The sequence below is a fragment of the Dipodomys merriami genome, unplaced genomic scaffold, assembly GCF_024711535.1.
Source record: "Dipodomys merriami isolate MVZ:Mamm:240054 unplaced genomic scaffold, mDipMer1.0.p SCAF_1, whole genome shotgun sequence".
Taxonomy (NCBI): domain Eukaryota; kingdom Metazoa; phylum Chordata; class Mammalia; order Rodentia; family Heteromyidae; genus Dipodomys; species Dipodomys merriami.
The window spans coordinates 103,060,748-103,079,313 of record NW_027202270.1 but is presented as its reverse complement, the minus strand read 5'-3'; the positions used below and the strand labels follow the sequence as shown (position 1 = coordinate 103,079,313).

The following is an 18,566-nucleotide window of genomic DNA, read 5'->3' as shown; positions in this document are numbered from 1 at the left end:
ATATACTCTTTGGAAACACAAAGATGCAGTGACTGTGTCCATCTGACCATATAAAATAGAAATGAACTCCAGGAAATGGAACTGAGAGATTTTTCTTTCTTGGTGTTTTCTTTTTGTCTTGTTTGTTCATTTATATGTCTTTGGGAGGGACACAGAAATGGAAGAACAAAAAATTAACAAGTGGGCTGGGAAGGTGGCTCAGTGGTAGAGCGCTTGCCTTGCATGCATGAGGCCCTGGGTTCGATTCCTCAGCACCACATAAGCAAAAAGAAAAAAGCCAGAAGTGGTGCTGTGGCTCAAGTGGTAGAGTGCTAGCCTTGAGCTGAAGAGCTGAGGGACAGCGCCCAGGCCCAGAGTTCAGGCCCCACGACCAGACCCAAAAAAAAAAAGAACAAGTGCAGCAGTGGTATTCACTAGACACTGTATTAATAATGTACTATACAACTTGTGGGAGGGAAAAACTGGGAGACCAAAGGAAGGGATAACATTATCCAAAAAGAAATATACTCTTTACCTAACCTATGTAATTGTAACTCCTCTGTACTTCATCTTTATAATAACAATTTAAAGGGGGGAGGGGGAATGGCTACTATGGCTGGGCACAGATGATTCACTGCTATAATCACAGCTACTCAAGAGGCTGAGATCTGAGAACCTTTCCTGCCAGTCTGGGCAGGAAAGTCTGTGAGACTCTTAATATCCATTAAACAGAAGAAAGAAGGAAGGAAGGAAGGAAGGAACAAGATGACAAAGAAAGGGAGGAAGGAAATAAAGAGAAAAAGAAAAAAGGAAAGAAGGGAAAGAGAAAAAAGGAGAGAGGAGAGGAAAGGAGAAAGCAGAGGAAAGGAGAGGGGAGGGGAGGAGAAGAAAGGGGAGAGGAGGGGAAAGGAGAGGAGAGGAGAAAGGAAAGGAGAAAAGAGCCTGAAGTAGAGCTCTGGCTCAAGTAGTAGAGAGCTAGCCTTGAGCATAAAAGCTCAGGGACATGCCCAGGCCCTGAGTTCAAGCTCTAGGACTGGCACTAAAAAAAAATTCATATTATGTGCCATGCAAAAGAATAAGGCAGATCTCTCAGGGCTGATAGGAAAAAATCATTTCATTATTGATTAGTCAAGCTTTCTATCACTATAAAGAAATGTCTGAAACAAAGCAAAAGTTGGGGGCCAGACATGGTGGGACAGGCTTGTAACCCCACCTACTAGAGTTCAAGACAGGAGGATGATTGGCCCAAACCAACCAGTTTAGACAAAGTTATCAGGAGACCCTAGGTGAAAACAAACAAAACCCTAAAAATGAAAGGTCTTGCAGACACTGATGGCTCAGATCTGTAACAGTACTATTCAGAAAGCTGAGATCTGAGGGTCTAGATTTGAAGCAAGCCTGCAGGACAAATCTGAGACTCTTATCTCCAATTATCCAGAAAAAAGCCAGAAGTAGGGGTGTGGTGGTAAAGCATCAGCCTTTGTGATAAAGCCAAGTGAGAGCATGAGGCCATAAGTTCAAGCCCAGTATGGGTACAAAAATAAATATATATATAGTATGTAAATAAAAAAATAGTCTGGGGTTTTAGACAAGAGGTAGTATGTGATTAGCAAGCACAAGGCCCTGAGTTCAATTTCCAGTGCTGTGAAATGTCTTGTTTAGCTCAGTTTTTTAAATTCAAAGGCCAAAGCCAAGGCTTGGCCTCTGGTGAAGGCAGCAGATAAGGACTCTTCCTGAAAGCAGCATAAACATGAGCAAGGAATCCCATGTCCAACAAGGAAGCAGAAAAAGCCAAGTAAGCCCAAGCTCACAATTCTCTCATGAGAACTACCAAGTTCAATAAAAAACTACCAACCGAGGGCACATTCCCAATGGCTAAGCCTTTTGAACCTTTAATCACAATAGACCTTTAATGGGATGCCCAGACCATAGCAATCATCAGGACATGGTTTAAAAATAAAAGGAACCAGGTGCTAGTTACTCATGCCTGCATCCCTACACAGGAGGCTAAGATCTGAGGATGGCAGTTCAAAGGCAGCCTGGGCAGGGAAGTCCATGAGACTCTTATCTCCAATTAATCACAGAAAAGGCTGGAAGTGGTGCTGTGGCTCAAGTGGTAGGGTGCTAGCCTTGAGCAAAAGTAGCTCCGGTACAGTACCTAGAGTTCAAGCATTAGGATTTCCAAAAAAAAAAAGAAAAAAGAATTAAGAGGAGATTGGGCTGTCCATTAGATGCAACTTGGTAAGCACTGGGAGAGGTTGTGGCACATCAAGAGCTGAATTTATAAAAATAGAATCTCAAACAGTAGTGATGGCAGTTGACAGGGGATGCCAAAAGGCCGACCTGACTTTCAGCTTCCCAAAATGAGACTTCCAGTAGGGAGCAAATCTATTAGACATCATCATGGTGACAATCAAGGATGTCCAGAACGCTGGGTGTGCCAAATTCAAGGTGGAAATGAAGCTTGACTATGCACTCCAGATAAGGCTGATGCAGGAACTACATGTCCTATGGGCTCCCTTTGGTAGAAGCTGAGGCACTCAGCTGATATTGGGCCTGAGAAAGGTTTTAGTGTGCCAGAAGAGCCCCAACCAAGGTGGATAATCTATTATTACATGTACATATATATTTATAAAATACTAGCTAATACCATGGAATATAAGACTCAAATCTGAAGCTGCTAGAATCAAAGGATAATTTAAAGTATGTGAAGTATTTACAGTGCAAATACCTACAGATGTACTTAAATATAATGTGCTAGAATCAAAATTTTATCTTCAAACAAGTACAGACACTTCACTATCTCTGCCATTAACAACGCATTTGCAAAACCCTTCAGTAATAAATAGAATATGTATTTCCTTCTCTAAAGATGTTTAGCCTCTGTCTAAGGGTCCAGTTTGCCACAGTTGAAGATAATTTGTAATCTCTAGTAGTAGAGATAAAATGGTGCCACATGATCTGCTTCTGGCTTAGAATGATGGCAATTCTCTCATCAGAAGACTGCAACAATCTCCTGGCCAGGTCACCCACCTCAAATCTGTATTAGAAACATAAAAGAGAAGGAAAAATGGACCCCAAGCACTGTTATTACATAACTTCTTAGACTTCCTTTGAAAAATGCATCTTGCCAGGCGCTGATCGTTCACATCTGTAAACACTAGTTATTCAGGAGGATCCTGATTCAAAGCTAGCCTGGCAGAAAAGTCCACAAGACTCTACCTCCAATTAACTAGCAAAATGCCAGACTGAAAGTGTGATTCAAATGGTAGAGTACCAGCTATGGAAAGAAAGGCTACTGACAGCTTTGAGTCCTTGAGTTCAAGCCCCAGTACCAGCACACACATACATACACAAATGTGCCTTGAGAAGATGGCACTGGTTTAAACTATAGAAAATTCTAGATTTATACATTTTAGCTTTTTACAACTTAAACATACATCCTTACTCAGATTAGCAACTTTAGACCAACTGCTTAAAAATGTTCAAATATAAGTTCTCCCATAATATTGTATTTTATCTCTCCTACTCCGAGAAAGTACCATAGTCCCAAATTCCCAATACATGGCAAATTCTAGAGAGTCAACATGTTATAATTCTAACATTTGCGATCACTTTGTTTTGAATATGTGAATGTCAATGACTTTTGGTTTACACATTACACAGTTCCCAGAACACAGCAGGCACTCAAACTGCAAGTATTATTACTGGCTGCCCATGAGTCAGGATTCACATTTTTTAAATAAGCTGGCCACAGTGGCAAAGTAGTATAAAAAGAACTTAGAGGGAGGCCAAGACTCAGGCCCACATAGCCAGTGGGGGAACTGTGAGGCAACTGCCCACCAAACCCCACCTAATGCACCATCACAGTTCCTTTAAGTTCATCATAGCAAGAATGGAAAGGACAGGCATTTTGTGAGCCCAATTCTGAGCTTTTTGTTTTTTTCTTTGTGCATTTTTTAAGTATTTTAGATTTCTTCAACTTTTTCAAATAGTTTACATTCCAATTTGGCAAGAGACTACATAAATCCTAACTAATATATTCATTCATCCTAAATCCATTTTACATATAAATTAATCTTCACTCAGTTTTATTGTATGAGACTTACTGGTTCCCAAAGCAAATCTTTTTTTTGGGGGGGGGAGGGGGGGTCCAGTCATGGGGACTGAACTCTGGGCCTGGGCACTGTCTCTCAGCTCTTCAGCTCAAGGCTAGCGCTCTACCACTTGAGCCACAGCGCCACTTCTGGCTTTTTTCTTTTTGCTTATGTGGCGCTGAGGAATCGAACCCAGGGCCTCAGGAATGCAAGGCAAGCGCTCTACCACTGAGCCACCTTCCCAGCCCCTCCCCCCAAAGCAAATCTTAAGAGTAACGGCCAGCTTCCTTGTTCTTCACTTTCGAAAACAAATTATCAATAAGATGCAAGTAGTTCTGTAATAAGTTCTTGAATGACAATGTGAATATCAGAAAACTTTAATCCACAGATAACATGAAAAGTATTCAGTGTCAGGCCCACCAATTTAACAATGAGAAGGCCATGAATGAAATGGAGGCCACTAATATTTGTTAGTCATCAACACTTGTTGAGCCTGGCAGAGCCAGGAGACTGAACATGAGAAACAGGACCTGTGACAGTTGTTCCTAAAATAGAAGCTGATCATAAAGATCTCATTTCAGAGTTCTAACAAGTCTTCTCAATTAAACATTACAACCAGGAGACTAATGGGAAAGTACCAACAGCAAAATATACTTTATAGTATTTTAAGTCAGAGACAAGCATATCCTTACTGAATCTTAACATGATAGTGGGGGGGTATATATGATGAAAACATTAAAGTTTTCAAAGTAAATATTTTCAACATAAGGACTGTTTAGCACTTATAAGTAGACTTTTATTAAAGTACAGCTGCATGCATTTATTTTAGTTAAGTATAACTTAGCAGTCTTGAATATGTACATGGACCCCAATAAAGGCTGAGTTGTGAAGGAAGCAGAAACATGTGCAATGTCTCCCCTAATGTAAACTGTCTCAAATTCTTCTTCATAGTGGCCAGGTTATACAGCGTAACATGCAGAAGTAATTCAAGACACTCAAATAACACTCAAACACATCTTTTTATTACATACTAAATTTAAAAATACAAATCCCATTAAAAATGCTTATCAAACGCATATATAAGGACTGTCATACTACTGGATTATGACATTATGTACAGTTGCTAAGGTTAATGAGAAACAGAACAAAGTAGCCTAACTGCTGATAGTGAATCTCAGAAGTCAGCATGTGAAAATTTGGCAACTGTGAAGTGGTAATCTGCACAAGATGGTTTGCAGAGGTAAAATAGTAAGAAATAAACGGAATCATGCAGCTAGCCTGTGCTCAGCTTTAAGTTTACTTCTTCCTTGTCCCTTAAGTCTCACTGTAACAGATTAAAGTGCACAAGACCACCAGGAATTCTTGATTTGGCTGTACCCTAAATATGTCCCGCAGCCTGACATATGGAGAGCTTCAATCCTTTGTACTGTTCCTGAGGCTTTGGGAGTTCATTTTGAATGAAACTAAGGGGAGAGAGGCCAATACTGTCTAAATTGCACCACATGGCCATAAAGTGTAAAAAAAAAAAAACCACCAAAGACAAAAGTGTTAATTTGGGAATAGATTCAAAGAAATCATTCCTGTCTATTTTGCCCTAGGAATAAAATTAGAATAAGGACTTAGTTTGCCTCTGAAAAATACTTACTAAAAATCTGTTCCAAAAGCTGAGACAAGTACAGCAAGATCACAATACTGCCATTACTGTTCACCACATATATAGTGCATCATAAATACAGGCACAAACACCTGCCCTCTAAGGGATTGCAGGAATACAGGTAGAAACATCGTAACATTTGACACATACCTTACTAATTAACACTAAGCATAATTTGTAAAAACAGGTCACCACCATACAATCAAGGAAGAGGAGAAGGAAAGCTAGTCTACAAAAGTGCTCCTTTTACCTTTCAAACCCAATAGTTTCATTTTGGGTAAAACAAGATTGTAAGGTTCAGGCCATCAGTTCTAAATAAACTGATGACATATATACACCTTCACATATATATGCTTAAATTTCATTCTGATTTAAACTAATGTACTAGTACAAATCATGTATAGGAAACATTTTATCCATCTTATTTACAAAGATATGGAATACTTTTAAAAATGCAGATCAACGTAGCCATGGTTTCATATGGATAGATAAGACAATTCATATAATTTTTTTTAAAAAAAGAAAAAAATTCAGAAAGAAACCCCTACCATACATACCTACTGGTCATTGGGCTTAAGGAGCAAATAAATGTAACCATCATGATTAAATTTTTATCACTGCTTCTTTTACTAACATAGATATGAAGTCTATTTACGAGTACTACCTAGAACTACATATTCTCTCATGATTGGATAGAATATTAAGTTACTGAATACATTTATTTAACTCCCATGGCACATCACACTTGGTAACACTAATAAGGTAGATTTAGATAACACTTAAATCATAATTACGAATGTTTAATTGAATATTTTCCTTTCTGTAGCTGCGAAATGTAAAGCTTAGATTTGCTTCCATCAGGCCTCTTAAACCAAACTTCATCATGGTTAATTGTTGTAATTACAGCACTGTAAAGGAAAAAAAAAAACAGGCAAAATGAATGAATTACAATATGCCTCTTCATCCTATTTTAGATTACTATATATAAAATCAAAAAGGTTGGACAGTAGGTTCAGATAAATAATTGTCAATCACCAAACGCTGCATTATCAGTAGAACATGTAGTCAAACTACCACATTCAGCAACTTTTAATAGACAGCATCCTTTCTTTTCTTAATGGAATTGGTAAATTTTATCTTCTATTTACAGCCATTTTGATTAGCAATGAACTGCATATAAACAGTGGCTCCATAAGATCAGAACAGAGCTAAAAAGTTCCTAGCTCTGTTGAAGCCATCAAAACATTGTCACAAAACTTGTTATTCCCATATTTGTGAAAATGCTGGTACACACATCTACTGTGCCTAGTCTTTTTGTCAGTGGAGGACCTTGAACTCTGGGTCTGGGTGCTGACCCTCAGCTCTTCAGCTCAAGGCGAGTGCTATACCACTTGAGCCACAGTGCCCACTTATGGCTTTTTTTCTGTGTATGTGGTGCTGAGGAATCGAACCCAGGGCCTCATGCATGCAAGACAAGAACTCTACCACTAAGCCACATTCCTAGGCATAAGGAAGAATAGCACATGTAATTACGAACAGAAATGGACACTTGATAGCAATGATCAACATTTTTGTTGGTTTCTATAGCTTTACAACTTGTTGTAATTTTACTTCTAAAAAAAGTTTACTATAAGACAGATCACTATGTTACAGCAGCAGTCTCATCCTTCACCTCTTGACTGCATCAAGAAATGAAATCACAACCAGGTGTCAGTGGCTCATACCTGTAATCCTAACTACTTTAGAAGGCTAAGATATGAGTTTCGCAGTTCAAAGCCAGCCCATCAGTAAAGTTCATGAGACTATCTCCAGTTAGCCATCCAAAAAGCTGAAAGTAGAGCTATGGCTCAAGTGGTGGTGTTCCTATGCTTAGAGACAGCACCCAAGCCCTGAGTTCAAGCCCCAGGACCCATGAGGGGTAAGGAGGAGGGTGAAGAGAGACTACATCCAGGTACAACTTAAAGAGGCTTTATTATAAAAGCTGGGCACAGGTGGCTCATGCCTGTCATCCTAGCTACTCAGGAGGCTGAGATCTGAGGATCACGGTTCAAAGCCAGCCCAGGCAGGAAAGTTCGTAAGACTATTATCTCCAAAAGAACACTGGAAGTGGTGCTGTGGCTCAAGTAGTAGAGTGCTCACCTTGAGCTGAAGAGCACAGGGACAGCACCCAAGCCCAGAGTTCAAGCCCCATGACCAACCAAAAGAAAAAAAGAAAAGGCTATAAAAATAACTTCGTAAGGGCTGGGAAGGTGGCTCAGTGGTAGAGCGCTTGCCTCGCATGCATGAGGCCCTGGGTTCGATTCCTCAGCACCATATAAACAAAAAAAGCCGGAAGTAGGCGCTATGGCTCAAGTGGTAGAGCGCTAACCTTAAGCTGAAGAGCTGAGGGACAGCGCCCAGGCTCAGAGTTCAAGCCCCATGACCAACAAACAAATAAATAAATAAATAAATAACTTCAGAAACTTTAGTTCAGTCTAAATAATTAAGACTTTTAAAGGCACTTTCTAATTTTCAAGTTAAATAAAAATATAAATATAATCAGTCTTTTTTTTTTTGTGGGGGGGGCAGTACTAGGGACTGAATTTAGCCTTATGTTTGCTAGGCTAATTTCTCATTCCTTTCTCACCTTAATTGATACAATTCGTTTTTTGATTCAAAATACTGTAACAAGACCCAAAAAGTTAAGGACTAATAGGCTGGCCAGAAATTATTAGTGATCTGGATTAAAGGTGTTAGGAACACAATAATGAATCTACTGTAAGAACTAACAAACAGCCCCGTACCCAGGCCCTGAGTTCAAGCCCCAAGTCCAGCAAAAATAAATAAATAAATAAGAAAAAAAAAAAAAAAAAAAAAAAAGAACTAACAAACAAGATCACTTACTCATATGGGTAAATAATTCCAAACATTTCACTTGTGTTATGCTTGTGTTCAAGACTTAATAGTAGTCTGCTAGATATAAACATTAATATTGGTACACAATTATAATCAGATCAGGTCACATGAAGAAGGGTGGCACAGAATACTGGCCATGTCCTGTGGCTGGCCAACAGAGGAGGGTGCACTCTCGTGGACAGTACTTCCTGACACCAATAATCACAAGCCACACTTCAATGAACAAAAACTTGCTTACCTTGTGGGACATTCGTCTTTCTTATCAATGCATATTGTTTGTCCACGTATATACCACTCGCCATCATAATATAGTCTCCCTTCTTCAGACCTGGCACTGTGCAGATGCTTTTCTAGTTTCACAGGCACTAAAGGGGTCAGTTCAAAAACTGTTATATTAATAAGACATCGTCAGAAGAACAAGAGGATACATTAAAAGGCGACACCAATATATGCATCTATGTGCAAAAACATTAAAAGTATCTCTTAAATAAAAAACCCAAAGATGAGAAGTTGATTTCTTATATTCTTTTATATAATTCACTATGCATTAGTCTAAACAAAGCTAAACAATGAACAATGAATTGCCAGCTAGTGAGACAAGTACCAGAAGGGGAAGCGGGCAATTATCAGTTACTAGTGCTAGTTTTAAGTAGTACTGAAAATATCAACTGCCATATTTTCTCTGAATATACTTTTCGTATTTTTCCTCCAGCAAAGCATCTGCCCTTGCAAAGCAGCAGACTTCAGTGAATTCCAAGAAGTCCCCAAGCTTTGCATTCTGTAAAAGGAATACCCTAAGTGGAACTTCTACTTTTCAAACCTGGAAATGGATTGGCATGCAGGAAAAAAAATATTGCTCTCAGAAGCATTCCATGAAGTAGGGAATCCTTTAGAAGATCTTCAGAGAGATCTTCCCTAGCTCCTCAATCCACTCCTCAGGGACTCTACACGTCTTAATTACACACACACACACACACACAAATTACACACACACACAAATTACACACACACACACACACACACACACACACACACACACACACACACACACACACACACACACACACACACACACACACACACACACACACACACACACACACACACACACACACACTCTCTCCCAAGGAGGCCTGTTTCTTTCCTCATTGTATCCCAAGAACCTAAAGAATGCCTAGTATAAGTGTGCATTTGCTCATTCAGTTACCCATTCATTAAGCTACTTAGCATTTCCTACACACACAAAAAAACTGCTCAGTGTTGAGGTGGGAGGCCTGACTAAAAGGTTCAAGGCTCATTTTTCTAGAGTTTAGTCCAATCAAGAAATAGACGAACAAGCTGGGCGCCAGTGGCTACTACTAGCTACTCAGGAGGCTGAGATCTGAGGATTGCGGTTCAAAGCCAGCCCACCGGAAGTGGTGCTGTGGCTCAAGGGTAGAGCACTAGCCTTGAGCTGAAGAGCATAGGGACAGCGTCCAAGCCCAGAGTTCAAGCCCCATGACCGACCAAAAAAAAAAGAAATAGACAAACAAGTAAACAAGGAATTACAAAGTACAAATTTAGGTAAGCATTATGGATAAAAATAATAGCACAAGCCAGATACCAGTGGCTCACTCCTGCTATTCAGGAGGCTGAGATCTGAGGACTGTGGTTCAAACCAGCCTGGCTGGCTTCATCTCCAATAAACTACTCAAAAAAGCTGGAAGTGACACTGTGGCTCAGGTGGTAGAGCACTAGCCTTGAGCAAAAAATGCTCAGGAACAGAGCACAGAAGCCTGGCACTGGTGGCTCATACCTGTAATCCTAGCTATTCAGGAGGCTAAGATCTAAGGATCACAGTTCAAAGCCAGCATAGGCAGAAAAGTCTGTGAGACTCTAATCTCCAATTAATCAGCAAAAAATTGAAAGTAGAGATGTGGCTCAGTAGTAGAGTGCTAGCCTTGAGCAGAACCCAGAGACAGAACACAAACCCTGAGTTCAAGCCCCAGGACTGGCACAAAAGGGAGGTAAGACAGGAGAAGTAACAGACACAATGCTAAAGGAGTTGGAAGGAGATCTGATCAAATCTGTAGTGAAACTCTCAAAGGAACCCATGGTCCCAAACAGAAAGAATCACTCCATCACTCCACTAGAGATATTAGGCATTTGCCCCTGTAGATGGTTCCCAAAGTCAGTACTTTATACCACACTGCTGTAACTTCCTGACACAATATAAAGTTTGAAGGAATCTTTGGTTAAAGATAATATGGAAACTAATCTCTTACAGATTATCTGTTGAAATGTAGCTAGAAGAAATTCCTTTTCCTATTTTGAACAAGTTATTCTGAGTACTAATTTCTATCATGATTTGGTAGTCATCTCAGATTTAAAAAAAAACCTCAGGAAAACATTATTTGGTATGAATTTTATAGAGTATATAAAGATGTATAAATCATAGGATAGATGAACTCCACTGTCAGCATTCTAATCTTTAGCTGCTTAGAAAATGCACACACATAGAAATTTCACATACAACTTTACAGATTCCAGAATGTCCAATGACTGGGTCATTAAAAACGACTGAACACTCTCTGAATTACAGACTCAATATTAGCTAGAGCAATGAAGCTGAACAACATCAATAAAAGAAATATACTGCACTTAGAAATTTTGAATCTTTCACAGGAAGCAAGAGATTCACAATTTCTGTTTTAGTGCTTACTGGTAAAATTATATTGAGAGCATAATTCATTAACATGCAGATTTATTAATAACCTATATTCAACAAATCTTCATATAGAACATTTCTCCACTCAATACTTACATTCTGTTTTCACTCTGTGTGGACCCAGTGTAGCCATTGCCTTAATTCAAAAAAAAAAAAAAAAAAAGAATTGCCTTACTTCAGACTGAAACGTATTTTGATATCTCATATACAATGTTCCCAATTGGTTCAATAACAAATACAGTAAAATATAATCATTAGCTGCACTTAACGGAATCTTTAATAATCTATAATTATTAGCTGCTCTAATTTTTCAGTGCTGGTAATAAAACCAGGGTTTTGCTCATGCTAGGCAAGCACTCTACCAATGAGTCATACTCCAAGCCTTCTAATAAGTTGTTTATGTCTAAGGCTAAAAAGAAAGGCCAGGTGCAATGGTTCATATCTGCAATCTCAGCTGTTTCGAAGGGAAACACTGAGAGGACCACAGTTCAAAGCTAGCCTGGGCAAAAAAGTTAAAAAACAAACAAGCTGTGGTCTGAGACTAGCCTGGGCAAAACAGTGTGATCCTATCTGAAAAATAAAAAAAAACAAAGAGGCTGGTAGTGCTAACACACTTACCTAGCAGATATGAATACCTGAGTTTAGTACCAAAAACAAACAAAAAAAAAAAGAATATATATATATATATAAAGATAATAATCCCTCCTCCTGTTATCAGTATCTGAAATAATCCTTTGATGTCAACTAAGTTGGTAAGAAATGGAAATTAAGTCTCTACTTCTAAAGAAGCAGAAAAAATGCTTCTAATTCTTGGCTAAAGACAAAACACAAGACAAAATTTAGGGCTCAAATGTTCACTTGTGTTCCTTCAACAGATAGGATGAGTGCCTTCCATGAGCCACAACCAAGCACACAATAATGATATTGTTATTTGGGAGCACTTCTACATGTTATTAAATAATTAACATCCCTAGTTCTTAAAATATTCTGCTGACACATTCCTAGTTCTTAACAAATTATAGTCTTAACAGATTATATTGCTGTTTGTAAAAGACTGCCAAAATGTTACCAAAATAAGATATAACAACTATATTTTGATATACTAGTGAAGAAAACAGAAAAAAAATCTAACAAATATGACTATAAAAATATTCTCTTCCATTATTCTTTAATTTTTTATTTTTAATATTTTATCTTTAAGTAGTTATACAAAAGAGTTGCCACTTAACAAAGCAGCTTCTGAATACAATGCATCCAGACCAATGTCATACCTTTCAACATTCTCACTCCTCTCTCCCAACCTACGCCTCCTCTCACTTTTCTTAATTTTTGAGAATTTATATTGAATTTGTTACTACAGTCTCTCCCTCCCTTCTCTTTATTCCTCTCACTCACTCTCCTTGACCCCACCCCAACCCTGGTGTTTATTTTGTTGAACTATGATTTTGCCTTTCTAAGGAATTACACTGTTTGAGTTCTCCTCTAAATCTTCTGTATTTCAATTAATACATTTATGTACAATTGCATACCATACAAGGTATGAAAATATTACAGGAAGGAGTATAAGAAACATTAAGACTCTTTGGGACAACTTTCTGAGTAAAGATCCAGAAGCACAGCAAGTCAAAGAAAGACTTGATCAATGAGACTATATCAAACTAAAAGACTTCTGATAGCAAAGAACATACCTGGCAAGCTAAAGATAGCTTACAGAATGGGAGATTTTTACCATCTGTAAATCAGGCAATGGCTAATATCCAGAATATACAAAGAGCTTAAAAAACTAAACCCTCATCCAATTAACAAATGGCTAACGGTCTTTAATCTTACCTTTCTAATTGTTGTCCAGTCTTCAAGAATATCAAGATCTTGTAGCATATAAACTATATATGGACGTTGACAAGTCAAGGTCAATTCGGTTGTAAGAACATCACATTTTCATTTCTATTTCTAAAGTTGTAGTTTTCAGAGACTGTAACAATGAAATATAGACATAATCCTTTGGCATCCTGAATTGACTTCAAACTATTCTTTAAGAAATTTAGGACAAATATATTCTAGTACTTCTGATGCCATAAACAGTTCCCTTAATCCTGTATCACTGATCGCAAAATACATCACCAACCTAATCATTAATGTTAAAGTGGAGCTGAGAAAGCCAGCTAGGGGCAAGGTGAAGATTTAGAAGACTAGGAAATGTGAAGACTCAATGTATGCATCATTATTATTTAGATATTCCAATGTCAGGAACATAAAAGATGTTCTTTAAAGGTATACACTAACGGGGCTGGGAAGGTGGCTCAGTGGTAGAGCGCTTGCCTTGCATACTCGAGGCCCTGGGTTCAATTCCTCAGCACCACATAAGCAAAAAGAAAAAAGCCAGAAGTGGCACTGTGGCTCAAGTGGTAGAGCGCTAGCCGAGCTGAAGAACTGAGGGACAGCGACCAGGCCCAGAGTTCAGGCCCCACAACCGGACCCAAAAAAAAAAAAAAAGTATACACTAAGCTAAGTGTGGTGGCTCAAGACTGTAATACTAGTTACTTGGGAGGTAGAGATGAGGGAATCTTGATTTGAGACCAGCCCAGACAGAAGAGTTCACAAACTTCTATTTCAACCAATAGCTGGGAGGGGACATGCATCTCTTATCCCAGCTACAGAAAAATGGAATAGCTGAGTGCAGTGGCACATGCTCATCATCACCAGTTACAAGGAAGGACAGTAGGAGGATCATAGCCAAGTCTAGTACAGGCATAAAGTAAAACTCTACCCCAAATTAACCAAACAAACAGGGGCTGGAGGTTAAACTCAAGTTCAGCACCTGATAGTAAGCATAAGGCCCTGTTCAATATACAGTACTACAGAAAAAAAAAAAAAAAGTACAAGTCCATGGTTCATACCTGTACTCCTATCTACTTGAGAGGCTGGGATCAAGGCTCAAAGACAGCCAAGAAAGAAAGTTTGCAAGACCTCTGCTCAACCAATAGCTAGGCATGGTGGTACACATCTGTCATCTTTCCAACTATGTGAGAGGCTGAGATAGACAGCATCATAATTCTTTAGTCTGAGCTAAAGAAGCTCACAACACTCCGATATCTAGAAGTTGGATGCAGTATACACCTGTCATCCTAGCTACAGTGCAAACGTATACTGGAGGACTGCAGTCCAGGATCCAGCCTTGGTAAAAAGATAAGACTCTGTCTCAAAAATAACCAGTATAAAAAAGGGCTGGAAGCTGGGCACCAGTGGCTCACACCTGTAATCCTAGCTGCTCAGGAGGCTGATATCTGAGTATCACAGTTCAAAGCCAGCCCAGGCAGAAAAGTCTCAGTGAGACTCTTATCTTGAATTATCCACTCAAAAACTAGAAGGGGTTCTGTGGCTCAAGTGGTAGAATGCTAACCTTGAGCATAGGGAAACTCAGGGTCAGTGCCCAGGCCCTGAGTTCAAGCCCCACAACCCAGAAAAAAGCACTGGAAGCATGGCTCAACAGCAAAGCACCTACCTAGCAAGTGCAAGATCCCAACTTCAAACCCCAGTGCTACAAAAAAAGTACGTATGAGGTCAGGTGTGTCATACACCAGTAATCCCAGCATTTGAAAGCTGAAGCAAAAGGATCAAGAGTTAAAAGCCTGGACTACATAGCAAAATTGTCTAAAAAATGTACACATGAGATTGTTCTTGCTATATAAGAAACAGCTCTTGGGCTGGGAAGGTAGCTCAGTGGTAGAGTGCTCGCCTTGCATGCATGAGGCCCTGGGTTCAATTCCTCAGCACCACATAAACAGAAAAAGCCGGAAGTGATGCTGTGCTCAAGCGGTCAAGCGCTCGCCTTGAGCTGAAGAGCTGAGGGACAGCGCCTAGGCCCAGAGTTCAGGTCCACAACTGGCAAAAAAAAAAAAAAAAAAAAAAAAGAAACAGCTCTTTCATGAAAGAAATCATTGACATGATTTCTTCTTCTACCTCTACCTCTTCATCTAAATAATATGTTCTGTCTTCAATCTACTTACTACAGGACTATCAAATTAAAGTCAATCTGTGCTGGTAAAATTTATAAAAGTATATATGATGTAAAATATACATCAAGTGGGGCTGGGAACGTGGCTTAATGGTAGAGTGCTTGTCTAGCATACATGAAGCCCTGGGTTCCATTCCTTGGTACCACATAAACAGAAAAAAGCGGAAGTAGCACTATGGTTCAAGTGGTAGAGTGCTAGTCTTGAGCAAAGAAGCTCAGGGTCAGTGCTGGCCCTGAGTTCAAGCTCTAGGAGCAGCAAAAAAAAAATGTCCAGCAAGGAGGGGAAAAAAACCCTACAGTTTAGAAAAGGATATCTGAAACAACAACTGGCTTCTTCTTGTCAGGACTGAAGGGGTCCTTCCTCTTTTTTCTTGATTGAAGTTCATCATTCCACAGCTCTGAAAGCAAATAAAAGGAAAGATTAGGGCTGGGAATGTAGCTCAGTGGTAGAGTGCTTGCCTAACATGCATGAAGCCCTAGGTTTGATTCCTCAGTTCCACATAAACAGAAAAAGCCGCAAGTGGAGCTGTGGCTCAGGTGGTAGAATGCTAGCCCAGGCCCTGAGTTCAAGCTCCAGAACTGGCAAAAAATAAAAATAAAAAATAAAAAAGGAAGGATTATTTGATCTCCAATCACATGAGGGTCTACATATTTTTCTCATTTACATATAAACTATACAAAGCTTCCATGAAAATGATGCATATATATCAAGACCTTATAAGACACCATGACTCTATTATGCCTGCTCTGTACCAGAGAAATGAAGTTTCTAACAGACAAAATAAGACATGTTCAAGAGCCCTGAAACAGACTAGGAAACCTGCTACCCAACATAGCCCTGAAACAATTCATTTCACACTGGACTCATCTAACTTCCAACAAGTGTCCTTTTTCTGAGACAAAAATCTACCTCCCCTCACTCCATCCATTAGTTATAGCTTGATGCCAGAGCAGAAAGGAGCTGACTCTCACTGCTTCTTATGTATGTCCCTTCTATTTTGTCCCTTTGGCTGTCCTCAGTTTATATCTTTCTACAGTATGAGCTCAAATCAAAGGAACAATTGTAATCCAACCCAATTCTTTCCAAATTGGCTCCTTTTCCCTCCTATTGAACATTTCATCTGCATACACTAATACTAGAAGAAACAAAGGTTCGGCGTCACAGTGCGCCCTCACCTGAGGTGATGTCAATGCTGTGCCTGTCCTCCTCAAGTCTTCTGATTTTCTCCTCCAGCTCACTCTGGACTGTATCATACAACAAAAGCTTTTCACTCTGAGAGGTAAACAAAACTATAGATTACAGAAAGAAAATATGCATCCATCTTAACTAAGGGCCAAGTTTCTGAAAGTACTTTAATACATGGTAAGTTTTGATTGCTTTTTCATTTACAATGAAAAAAAAATGTTTTAAAGAAATGTCAATGTATGAAAGAAATATATAAAACTAGAAATTACACTAGCTAAATATTAATTTAAACTACATAAAATTGTATACTGTTTAAGATGTAAATTGGAGAATGCAATCAAGTATATCCTACAAAATTAAGAAAAGGAAGGGAGAAGAGGTGGGTTCGGGGGAATGGGTGAGAATGTTGAAAAGGGTGGCATTGATCAAGACAGGTTATATTCATAAACTTCTGTGTTAAATGACAATTTCTTTGTACAACTACTTAAAGATAAATAAAAAAAAGTGTAAACTGGCCAGATATAGTAGCTCACATCTGTAATCACAGCTAATTAGAAGATGGAGATAGAAGAACTTTTGTTCAAGGCCAGCCTGTGCTAAAAAGTTAGCAAGACCTCTTCTCAATAAATAAGCTGGGTATGGTGGTTCATGCCTGTAATACAAAAAAACACAAAAACAAAAACAAAACAAAACAGGAGACATAAGTAGGAGTATCAGAGTCCAAAGCCAGCCTGGGCAAAAAAAAAAATGAGGAGAGGAGGGAGGCTGGAGGCAGAGAGCAGCTGGTAGAGAGTACTTTGCCTAGCAAGCACAAAGCCTAATTTTAGTCTTCCCTATCCCACCAAAATACATGAATAAGAATATCTAAATTTACATGTGTTAAGAAAGTAAATTACTTTATAAAATTCTGGCCTTTTTGAAATATCACTGGCCTGCCTGTCACCATAATGAAAAGCAACATGAACTGTATCCTCAGAAAATTGAGCATATTTTCTCATAGGAATGGTAATTGTTAATGTGAATTGTCTTCACATCATATTCAGTGGGCCAATATCTCAAAAAGTATCAAACATAAATTTTATAGCCATTTAAGATAATTACTGACAAAATTATAAAGGTATTAATTACTTCCAAACGGCTCCACAAACTGTAGAAAGACACTTGGATCTTGGGGATATAACTTGGTGACAGAACACTTGACTAGCATACACAAGCCCTGACTTTGATCCCCACAACTATGAAAAAAGAAGAAAGAACCTATACATCACCTTTACAATAAAATAAATTAAAAATTTTTTTTAAAAAGGAAGTGGGAAAAAGGAAAAGGAGGAGGAGGAGGAACAGAAAGAAGAAGAAGAGAAGAAACAGACTAGAAGCAAGGTCTACGAGGTCTATATTGTTTGAGGTTATATAACACTGCAGCCCTTCTTAGAAAAGCCACGTTTTATATAAATACTCAAGAGTTATTACACCAACAGCCTAGGACAGACCCATCCTTACCCCCTGCCCCACACACTCATGTCAAGTGGAAATACTTGGTCAGTGGGAAGATTAGAAATGAGTCTTGTGTAAGATACTGTGGGGTCATCAGTTAGGATATAGGTTGCACTCCGTCAGAGAAGGGTGCCAGGCATCAATCATGAACTCCCATTTGGGGTTTGAAATATAGACTCTACATGGGCTTGATGGTTTTATGTAAGGTAGGAAAAGGATGGCTTTTGTTCACTCTAAGCCAGTAAGTAGTTTAAAAGACAGCCAAGCTGAAGAAAATCCTAACTCAATGTCAGGTGAAAATGATCTCTTTGCATGCTGCTCTCTGTACGTTTTTGTTTTTTTGGTCGGTCATGGGCCTTGAACTCTGGGCCTGGGTACTGTCCCTCAGCTGTTCAGCTCAAGGCTAGCACTTGCCACTTGAGCCACAGTGCCACTTCCGGTTTCTAGTGGTCTTTATTGGAGATAAAGTCTCATGGACTTTCTTGCCTGTGCTGGCTTTGAACCACGATCCTCAGATCTAAGCCTCCTGAGTAGCTAGG

At 39.1% G+C, this 18,566-nt stretch overlaps 1 protein-coding gene across 2 annotated transcripts in view; it reads right to left on the bottom strand.

Moving 5' to 3' along the window:
• Positions 1–5,076: 5,076 nt before the first annotated feature.
• Brms1l (BRMS1 like transcriptional repressor) overlaps positions 5,077–18,566 on the bottom strand; it is a 38,157-nt gene continuing 24,667 nt past the window's right edge. Inside the window, exons 5-10 of one of the 2 annotated variants that reach the window (XM_070026728.1) lie at positions 16,524–16,620; positions 15,662–15,745; positions 13,163–13,227; positions 11,429–11,468; positions 8,864–9,011; positions 5,077–6,638 (exon numbers count right to left, since the gene is read on the bottom strand). In XM_070026728.1, the coding sequence (XP_069882829.1) occupies positions 6,521–6,638; positions 8,864–9,011; positions 11,429–11,468; positions 13,163–13,227; positions 15,662–15,745; positions 16,524–16,620 (552 nt within the window). In that variant the 3' untranslated portion in view covers positions 5,077–6,520. The remainder of the gene's footprint in view (positions 6,639–8,863; positions 9,012–11,428; positions 11,469–13,162; positions 13,228–15,661; positions 15,746–16,523; positions 16,621–18,566) is intronic. The other variant, XM_070026732.1, reaches the window with a different exon arrangement.